The following is an 11202-nucleotide window of genomic DNA, read 5'->3' on the forward strand; positions in this document are numbered from 1 at the left end:
TTTCATTTGATTGTTAGCATCATTATAAGCATTAATCATATTCTTATTTTCTAAATATTATCATTATCGATGAAGATGATGATGATGATGATGATGATGATGATGATGATGATGATGATGATGATGATGATGATGATGATGATAAGAATGTATGATAATAGCTAGTTCTCAACTACATTAAGTAGTATAATCCTGTTTGCTCCCACCCCCACCCCCCTCCCCCCCAACCGCACCAACGGGTTGTTGTTTTTTTTCTCCCCACTCACAGATCGTCCCAGTTCCAGTTCTTCATCAAGAGAATGGAGCGTCAACTTATCGCTCAGATCGACGGCAAGGCGGCGGACGACGCGCTGTACGTACAGACGGACAAGAGCAAGACGGAGCTGCGCAAGAACCTGCGGAACGTCCTACACGAGGTGGGCGTGCTCAAGAGCGTGCAGGAGCTGGGCAAAGACGCGGAGATCAACGCGCTGAGCCCTTATTTGTTGGGCCCGTCGGTGGGGGTGAGCGATGTGCACCTGACGACCTCACATTACGACCTAGATCTTCCCGCGAAGTCGATCGAGGAGGCGGTCGCGGCGGGGTTCGGGGAGCTGCAGCTCTGCTCGGACGACGTGTCGGTGTTCACGCCGGAGATTCTCGACTTCACGGACATCCCTATGGGGAATATGACGACGGCGGCGGCGGTGGTGGAGGGCGGTGGTTATGGTGGTAACAGTAGAAGCAGCGGAACTTCGGTGTTTGGAAGTAGGGACGGAAGCGATGTCTTCTTCTACAACGCCGCGCAAAGTTCACGCCAGCAGCTGCGTGAAAGTACCTCCGGCGGTGGCGAGGAGCGCGATGGTGACGTGATGGCGGACGACGAGGCGCCGGATAGCTCCCAACAGGTCAGGCGCGGCTCCGACAGCAACAAGAGAGTCTCCCCGAGACGGAAGTTGGATAGAAACTCGCGGAGACACAGAACAGACCTGGGCCTGGACTGCCCAGAGGTCAAGGAATATCTCCAGCAGTTCCAGACCGCGCGTGAAAACTTCCGAGACCGCCGGCGGGAAATCCTACGCCAGGGTCAAATCGCCCGGGAAGACGCGTCCCCGATGAGAACCGACGTGCGGCGCAGACAGCGGTCTACCTCCAGGAGCCGCGTGCAGTCGCTAGACCGCCAGGGTTTACAGAATCAGTCACGGCCAGCGCGCGCTCCGCTCAACGCCGCGCCCAGCATCGACAGCGAGGAGGAGGAGGAGAGCGGCACCGCCGTGGGCGCGTCCAATCCGCCGCCAGAACCCAAAATCAAGTTCCAGTTCGGGGCCGGCGCCAGCCACCACGTCGTTCACGGCGTCCGCTCGGAAGAAGTCCACGTGCCTTCCCCAGTCATCGAGGAGGCTTCCTACCCCAGCTCGCCAAGCAGAAAGGTTCAATCCCCGCTGGCGCAACAACCAGGAGGGAATCTCCACCACCAGATGGAGGCACACCCAAGAGAGAGAATCTCCTCCCCAGAAGAAGCGTCCGGTTCGGAAACCACCACGCCGATACACGACGGTCACGGATCCAGACTCGACTCCTCGTCGTCCTCGCAGCACCGTGCGGCAAGGCGGCAGTCGCCCAGCGGCAGCATTTCGCCGACGGAGACACACACACACACACACACAGCGGCAGCATTTCGCCGACGGGCCGCCGCTACTCATCCGAGTCCTCTCCGCCTCTCTCGCCACAAGAGTACATGTCCATCGACTACCGAGGTCGCAGTATGAACAACAGCAGCAGCCGGCCGGTGAGGCGGGCCATCAGCAGCGCAGCCGACAAACGGTCCAAGATGGAATTCCTGCGCGAGACGTGGCAGAGACGAAAAGAAATCCTCATTCAGAACGAAGGATTCGTCAGCCCTGAGGCGGCCAAACAGCAGAGCACCGGAGCCACGCCGCCCCACATGACGTCACAAGCCACGCCCAATCCTGCACTGACGACAGCGACAAGAGGAGCCTCCTTAGAGTACAGCAGCACCACCACCACAACAAGCGACTCCTCTGACGTGTCTCCAGAAAAGGGCGTGGTGAGCTCCTCACCTCTGACCTCCCCGGACGACTTCAAGGTGGGGCGGATGCAGCAGCTGCGGAACAAACTCTCCGGCCTCAAACAGCAGATGAGCCGAACTGGAAACGGGAGAGGTAAAGGAGACAAGGACAGAGAACAGAGACTACAGCAAGGTTCAACCACAACCCAGCAAGAGGCCATCAGTACCGGCGGCGTACCGAGTCGTCACGACATGACGACAGAGTCACTGCGAGACTCTACTAGCACGTCATCCACGACAGAAGTACAGACGGTTGAAGAGATAGCCTACAACGACAACGACGACGACACGATCAACGACAACCTGGACGACAGCTCGCCGGAGGAGACGACCCAAACCTTCACGGAGGTCATCGAGATCCCCCTCACCTCACACCCTCCCCGCGTCACCAGCTTCACACAGTCCCAGGTCGTCCCCAGATCCCCACAACTCGCCACAACCCAACAACACATCCAGTCCCAATACCAATCCGCCACCCAAACCCAACCCGTCACCCAATCCCTGTACACTCAATCCCGACACTTGACCCAATCTGTCCCCAATCCCCAACCCGCCGCGGCCCAGACAACCACAACTTCGCACACGCTCGCCTCCACTGAAGTCACCACCACCAACAACACCAACAACAACACCACCAACAACACCACCACCAACAACATCACCAGCAGCACCACAGCCCCCCGCCCCCAGACCATCTCCACCTCGACCAGCGCCACCACCACCACCACCAGCAGATACACCACCCCGGCCACGACCACAACGGTCGGCAAGTACACCACCAGGAGTTACGTGAAACCCTCTGAAGAACCCCTGGACTTGGCCAAGATGCTGGCAGCCATGTACAGCGGTAACGAAAAATCACTAATCGGTTCCAAAACGACATCTGAGGAGACTTCATCCTCACAACCAGTCCCCCCAGCGCAAGACGCGAAACTAAAGGATTCTACAGCTGCAAAAGAACAGCTAACAGCAACACAAGAACATCCAACAGCACCCCAGAAACAGCAGACGACGACAGCACCGACGTTCACGGGCTACCAGAGACGGTACACCACGGGGCTGTACGGCAGCCAGGGAACATCTGCTGCTCTCACCGGCACAACAACCACGACCGACTCGTCATCTCAACAAGTCCCCGCACCAGAAGGGAAACCGAAGGAACCTGCCGTAGCAACGAGCACCGCGGAACAGTCAAAGGCGCCACCCACGTTCACCGGGTACCAGCGGCGCTACACCACAGGTCTTTACGGCAGTACCAACCAGTCACTTACATCTTCCAAGCCTGACCCAGTTCCAACCAGCACCGGGCAAACAGAAACAAAGCTCACAGAAACGCAACAACAACAACAGCAACAACAACAACAGCAACAGCAACAAACCAAGCCCGCTTTCACAGGCTACCAGAGGCGTTTCACCACCAGCACCTTCCCAACCACAACCGCCCCTCCTCCCTCTACTACAACAACTACTACTACTTCTTCTACGTCACCGTCGTCTTCGTTATCCTCATCCAAGGCAAGCCTTCGAAGCCAGTTCTTCAGCTCTATGTACCAGCCGCCGACAACAACAACAGCCGATAGCGGCAGCGATCTGCAAAACCAAGGAAGCGCAGCTACAGCAACCACAAACACCACCACGACCACAGTGCACACCACGATGACGAACGTTCGCACAACCGGCACCGAGTCGCGGTACGGGGGCGCGTTCAGCACCAGAACAAGCGAGACGGCACCCGGAGGCGCGTTCAGTAGCAGATCATCCGGCATGGAGCAAAACTCCACCACATCGACGTCACGCGAGATCAGCCTCCCATCAGAGATATCATCCGTCACAACCGAAAGAACATCCTCCACGTCATCCACACTCAGTGACGTCACAACCCGATCACAAGTCCCGCAGGCATCCGAGGTCCTCCCCGCCTCCCGCAAACCGCCGCCACTCCGTCTGGGCTCCAAGCACTCCTCCTTCCAGGACGACAGCCCTGAGAGCAGCCCTGGCTCCACCAGAAGGGTCATCGACAGAGACGGACAGGGGTCACCCAGCTCCCCTCTGGCCTCGCCTAACACCCCGGCCAAGTCACGCATGAGAGAAATCGCCCGCAAGAAGAAAGAGAGGTGGAGGCATCTGACCATACACTGAGTCAGGATATGACGCGAGGAAATGTTGGGGCAGACGAGAGCCGGAGCCGTACCTTCACACGATCACCTGTCTACTGATTACAGGGGTGGATATGAACTGATTGGATATGTCTCAAGTGGACATGATACTTGCTTTGTTTGAGTAAAGAGAAGCACGTCGAAATAATAAAGGTCATTTAGTACTCAGAAAAAGTTAGAAAGACAGAAACAACAGAAGGAAAGTAAAGAAGTAGGACCTACCAGTGGCGCCTTTCAACCACCCGCAACATAACCGTATATGACCCAAATGAACATGAAACAACTGAGTTTGAGTTTGAGCAAAGAGAAGCACATTGACACAACAAGGGTCATATAGTGCTGGGAAGAAACAAGACGGATAGACAGAAACAGCAGAAAAAGAAGTAGGACCTACCACTGAAGTACTCCAACCACCTGCACGACACGACTGGCAATGACACACAATATTTGTTGTTCGTTGGCACAAAATACTTTTTCTTATGCATAGAAATCAATAAGCCGTCTATTGGGAAATGCCGAAAGAGTCATAGGCTGATATAGAATCTGCATCTGAAGATTGGGAGGGGGGGTTACGTTTTAGTGAGTTTTACGACACATGCAATATTCAATACAAATATGTTATATATACGTGCCGAACGTCCGCGGAGTCACTAGATGGTAATATACAAAGAAAGAAGGAGGAGAGATAAGGACAATAGACGTTTGATAGAAAATAAGGTGTAAGTAAACGTGCTAACCACCCAGGCAGAAGCACTAGCATCTTGCTGATTTAAAGTCAATGAATAAGAAAATTTGTACGCGCATGTATAGTATATTTAGAGATAAGAGCTCTCATTAACGCGCCAAACTAGACAGGTTAAGGAACATGGCCCAGGCTCCACTAAATACGCCCCTCCCTCCACCCCCACCTCTCGTCACCCACCACTCCATACCCTCATCCCTACCCCTAGTCTTTCTTCCCATCTCCTTCTTGCCCCCTTTTCTTCTTTTTTTTTTTAAAAAAAAAAGATCGAGCCATATTCACGACTATAACATTCCTTGCCTTTTTTTTGTACAACAAATATAAATCTTTCTTTTAACCCTATATTTTAATATATGCAATATACTCTCACATGCACATTAATATATTACAGTTACAGGAATGTGTGTGAACTTGAATAAAATCATCCACGCGCCACCGAGAATCATTCCAAATTAAAATCTTGGCTCTCCAACCGCTGACGGGAACATTTTACAATACAGAAGTATTGCGTATAAAGGTAGAGACACAAACTGTACATAGTAAGCTTACGTTCACAACCCAAGAAGACCGCAATAATGGGTCACGTAATTTTTAAGGTGCTACTGTGGGGTGGGGGGGTGGGCAAGGGCAAGATAATCTAACTTTTCGATGAGCATTTTTTTCTACCTTTACTTCTGGTCCTTCCTACTCCCGTTTCCATTTTTCAACTTCTACCCCGTTTATCCCACATCATACTTCTTCAACATTTATTACCTGTACATAATACGTTTAAAAAAAACCACACATTTTTATGTAAACGTATGGCATAAAATAAGACTTTTGATCGACAGACAAAAGCAAGAGCAGACAAAACAGAGATATCAAAGAAAGTTCGTGCATTTTTTTCTCCATCGTGAAAAATTTCGGTTATGGGCCTAAACCAAACACATAATATTTATGAGTACAGTAGATGTACATTGTACCAGCATATCTGAATGGACAGACTGAGAGCTGAGCAGCCAGTTTCAGTCTTCGTTGTTCAAAGAGTTTTACGGTACTCGCAAAACAAATTGGTCATAAGAAGTTTATACAACGCACGAGCTGTGCTAAATACTCAGGTGAGCAGATGATTGTAAGAGTTTTACAGCACTTGCAACACAAGTAGATCATACAGGGGCCAGAGATTAGAGGTGTTACTAGAGAGTAATACTCAAAGAAAAGGAGGAGGAGAGATAAGGACGATAGATGTTTGGACAGGAAAGAGAGCAAACCACACCAGAGCACCCGCCAACCATCCACTAATACTATTTTTGTACAAAACCAAATATTTTACTTCTTTCCGTCTTGGCGTGGTTCGGCGCGGACAACCAGTCATAATTTAGTTGCCTACAACGTGCCTACATACAAAAATTCAATGGCAACAAGGCTAGAGGGCGACCACGTAAGACCTGGACAGATGGAGTAAGGGAAACACTAACAACTCATGGCATCCCCCCTGACCCAAGCTCTCCGGCTGGTGGCAGAGAGACGTCTCTTTCTTCCCGCGACTCACAAAAGGGTATAAGCGGCGGATAAAAGTAAAGGAAAAGGAAAGTATACTAAACACGGCACTTTTCAAGATGGTTCAGGCCTCTTTTTGAGATTGTGTTTTTCTTTAAAAGTTTAATACGCCCTCAAAATGGCTTGGCAACATCTAAACTTATTATTGTGCGTTTGGTGCTATATAGGGGAGTGTCGAGCAAAGTACAAATGACAAAGGTTCTATCTTCCTTTGGGCGATTAAACCTTGTTAATTTTGTTTGTTTGTTTGTTTGTATGTATGTTTGTTTCCTTTTGACATCCAAAATGTCGAAGCACCTAAAACTAAAATGCGGATAGAATGCTTTTGGCTTATTACAATGATTAAATGAGAGCGAAAGTTAACAACACGGTGAGAGGTCACACCATGGGCGCTGAGTTTCTAATTTTTTTAATATATGAAAATGAAAAAAATGAATTGAAGGAACAGTGCTAACGGTACTTCGAATACCTGCCATGACATGACGGTATCTAAATAATATGTCGGACAAGTGTATTTAGAAGCATTATCGTGTCTACAAAAAAAAGGTTGCCAACATTAAGCATTTTAATCCTGTATGTACTATGCTATGCACAAGGGAAGACAGTACAGTAGAAGTATTCTCTACAGCTGTGCCCCTGCAATACCCTTAGCGTTGTGTGCTTTCTCAAGTGCAATTCTATCTTCTATTTCCCTTTATGCCTCATGTGATAATAGCCATGTACATATATCAAAAAGATAAACAAAACAAACAAAAAAATCATACAGAGCTTATTTAAAGTATTGCAAATAGAGAAATGTTTATTTTAGCTAAAATTTTAAAAAATGCTTTGAAACAATAAATATTCCTGCAAAAGCTGACTACAGTTTTTTATTTACAAATCAGCCATGCTTTTTAGAAAGTAGATTTGTGTTGGAAAAGGGTGATATAGTAGTTAGTCATTAGCTCAGTGAGTCGTCTGCTTTTCCTGTTCCTTCCTCTTACCACGGGCATTCGCAGAAGCTTTACAATAATACTATTCTGTTACAGTGGTTTCTAGCATTACTAGCGATGTGTAGAGAAAGGATGGCTATGCAATTCATGACATAATAATATTTTGAGGACATCACAATGAACACCAACATTTCCACAACGTATTGAACTACGGTTTTGTTGAACTTCAGTCTAGCTCGCACATAGCGAAACACGCACACATAGCGAAACACGCACACATAGCGAAACACGCACACATAGCGAACACGCACATAGTGAAAAGTGCACATAGTAGAGCGAAAACGCTCATAGCGAACACAGACATAGAAAACAGATTTTCAGGTCAGAATGTTTGCTTATACGTATAACGTATATATATATATATATATATATATATATATATATATATATATATATATATATATATATATATATATATATATCTTCTTTGTATTTAAACACACACATAGCAAAATTCGTATATAACGAAAAGATGTCCACACTCCGCCAATTTCGCTATGAGCATGCTAGACTTTAAAAGTGAGACAAAAACGTGGGACATGCACTGTTAACTGCATTTAAAAGCGTTTTTTTTATAACAGCTGTTACTGGAAACTCAAATCTCCCCCAGTTTCCAAAATTCTCGAAATCCTGTAAGTCACAAAAAAAAGATATATCTCTTCTGAAATTTCCATCACGGTTACATCAGTGTCTGTATTTCTTCTTCTGCAATAATTTCGCCACGAGCTCTAAGCTGTTTTTAAAGATAAGGCAAAGCACATTATCTCCTTCATTCACAAATGAAGTTCATCACAAACACACACACAAAGAAAATAATAAAACAAAACGCTTGGTCCAATATATTACCATTGTCCTATTCTTTTTGTGCTGTGACTTAAATTACCATACGAGTATATTTATGAGACAGCTGATTTTTTGCTTGGCAGCTTCTGAGATTGTTTCTTTTTTTTCATACTTTTTTTGTTTCTACTTGAAGCATTTATCTCTTCAGCAATCACTAAATTTCTTTCTATGTTTATATAATTTTGTGCAATTAATATTTGAAATAGAAAAATCTTCATAAATAAAGGAGCGAAAACCCACTTGCATACTTTTGTTGGTATTATTACTTATCCACAGTTGCATACATGTACTTAATTTTGTTTGTTCATGTGTTTATTTGTCCGTGCGGATTTCTTGAATAGCAAAATAGGCACATGAGAAATTCTCACACACACACACGCGCGCGCGCGCACACACACACACACACATACACAGAGGGGGGTGAGATAGAGAGAGAGAGGGAGAGAGAGAGAGAGAGAGAGAGAGAGAGAGAGAGAGAGAGAAAGAGACAGACAGACAGACAGACAGACAGACAGACAGACAGACAGACAGACAGACAGACAGATAGACAGACAGGGAGGGAGGGGGGGGAGAAAGAGACAGGGAGAGACAGAGAGAGAGAGAGAGAGAGAGAGAGAGAGAGAGAGAGAGAGAGAGAGAAAAAGAAAGAAAAAGAGAGAGAGAGAGACTAGTAAGGGAAGCAATCATTAAATAGCATTCTCATCCAGAATAACAAAAGATATACAATACAGTTGGAAGTTAACCTCCCTTAGATGAAGAGTATTACAAGCATCGCAACACATCTAGATCGTGTAAGTGTCGAATATCAGAGGTGTTCCGACACGTGAATCACATTTAAAGAAGAGAAGGATAACTAAATAGATAGATGTTTGATGGGAAAGAAGGAGCAAACCACACCAGAGCACCCACCAACAGACCACATAAACTGAATCGAAAGAAATGAACCCATCAATTCAGAAGCATCTGGACGGTAATGAAAGTCTCGGTAAGCGAATGACAAAATAATATGATGCTGGAAAAGCGTCTCTCTCCATCCCCTTTTCCTCCCTAACCCCCCCCCTTCCCATCCCCCAGCAACCCTCTTGTCACAGCTATCAAGGTTGCTGAAAAATCTTACCTCCAATTTTTTTTTGCAGCAGATCATAGATGTAATATAGCCACTAAAACTTGCAAATCAGTCACTTTCAGAAAATTTCACAAACCTAATTGCAAAACGTCAAAATATGGTGAAAAACAGGGGAGGACCTCAGATTTATTTTTTTTTACTTCAAGGCGGCCACCAAATGGTCCAAAGTGCAGAAATTACAATGCAATTAGGCTAAGTGTGGTAGAGTTCTCAAGAGAACAATCAATTATTTCTACTATTAAATACCGACAAGTATGAAGTCAATATTCGTGTAAAACGGATAAAAATGAACAAGAAAAGGATTTTACAAAACCTGAGAATGAGATCGGAGTCAAAGTAAAAGAATACCTCAGTTTCATTATGTAGGTCTACTAAGTTCTGTTTCTGCAACAGGAATTCAGCATTTTCGAAGTGATTTACGTCAAAACAGGGAAAATGGAGTTAGTTTAAGACAACACTAAGATTAAACAATGTTACATAATGTTTGCACAAAAACAAAGTCAAGGTTAAAAAAACATTTGAATGAAAGAAAGATCAAAGATGTTTCCAAAAAACAGACAATAAGAAGAAATGAGGCAGAAGTGCGACACAAACCAGGCATGGGCAAACTACAGACAGCACAGTGGGCCAGATCCAGCCTGGGAGAAGGTTCAGTTTGGCTCACAGAGTCCACCCAGAAATTTATAATAAATGTGGCTCACATTGAGGTAATAATCATAATAAAAACAAAACTATCAGAACTATCTTGAAAAATAAAAATGGACAGTTTCTGACCCAGCTGGAGGCACCAGATCTTAAATTTTAACATGCTGTAATGTCAGTTTTCATCTCACTTTTGAGAACTTGGGTATTTCAACCGATTCCACCCATTTCCTTCTGCTTTAGCCCGTGAGATATTCAAAATTACTTCATCCAGCCTGCAATTTGGACACACTCGCCCAAATTTAACATAAATCCATGAAGTCTCTATCAACACATGCAAAAAGACAGAATAAAAGAAAGATGAAAGACGTTACAGAAAGACAGACAATGAGAAGAAATAGGAATGAAGGGAGTTAAAATCCCACGAAGCCTCTAAAAAACACACGCAAAAACAAAAAGGAAAAATAAGAGATCAAGGTCAGAAGAAAAACAAAAGGAATATCTCAAACCTAATCAAAATGAGGCTTCTTTTGCTGTAAATATTCTAAAGAAATGAAGAACCATCATTTTGTTTTTTAAACGGACTACAGGGGTTGTCACGGAGGGGGTTGTCATGAAGGGGTTGTCATGAAGGGGGTTGACTGAAGCAAAAGCCAAAGCCAAAATAGGCAATGTCTGTCCATTTTTCGTGGGGAGAAATTTCCTACAGAAATCTAAGCTACGCATGCCTCATTTGGTTTAGTTCTGAGACAACCCTTGAGTGGTCACGAGCCTACTGGCCAGGTACTCACCCTTCTCCCCCGCCGCCAGTCTGTGGTTGAGGAATCCGAACACGCCCAACTTCTCTCGCTGCTTCCCTCTCTTCTCCTGCGCCTCCTGCTTCTTCTCCATAATCTTCTGTCGCTTCTCCAGTTTCTTCATGGCGTTGAACAGGTCAGCATTGCCGGACATTTCCTTCAGTTCCATGATCTTATCCAGCGATTTACCTGAAATATAGTAACAATGATGATGATGATGACAATGATAATGATATTAATAACAATTATTATTATTATTATTATCATTATTATTCATTAATATAAATGACAACAACG

General features: G+C 45.8%; 2 protein-coding genes across 2 annotated transcripts in view; one reads left to right on the forward strand and one right to left on the reverse strand.

Moving 5' to 3' along the window:
- The window catches only part of LOC101859298 (mucin-5AC), a gene marked incomplete in the record, with an annotated part of 32473 nt that extends 27258 nt beyond the window's left edge, over positions 1-5215 (forward strand). Inside the window, 2 exon segments of the mRNA XM_013090503.2 lie at positions 269-1600; positions 1645-5215. Coding sequence (XP_012945957.1) covers positions 269-1600; positions 1645-4207 — 3895 coding nt within the window.
- Positions 5216-10846: 5631 nt separating this feature from the next.
- The window catches only part of LOC101859535 (zinc finger CCCH-type with G patch domain-containing protein), a gene marked incomplete in the record, with an annotated part of 10338 nt that continues 9982 nt past the window's right edge, over positions 10847-11202 (reverse strand). Inside the window, 1 exon segment of the mRNA XM_013090502.2 lies at positions 10847-11094. Coding sequence (XP_012945956.1) covers positions 10847-11094 — 248 coding nt within the window.

This window comes from Aplysia californica, unplaced genomic scaffold, assembly GCF_000002075.1.
Source record: "Aplysia californica isolate F4 #8 unplaced genomic scaffold, AplCal3.0 scaffold01309, whole genome shotgun sequence".
NCBI classification, from domain to species: domain Eukaryota; kingdom Metazoa; phylum Mollusca; class Gastropoda; order Aplysiida; family Aplysiidae; genus Aplysia; species Aplysia californica.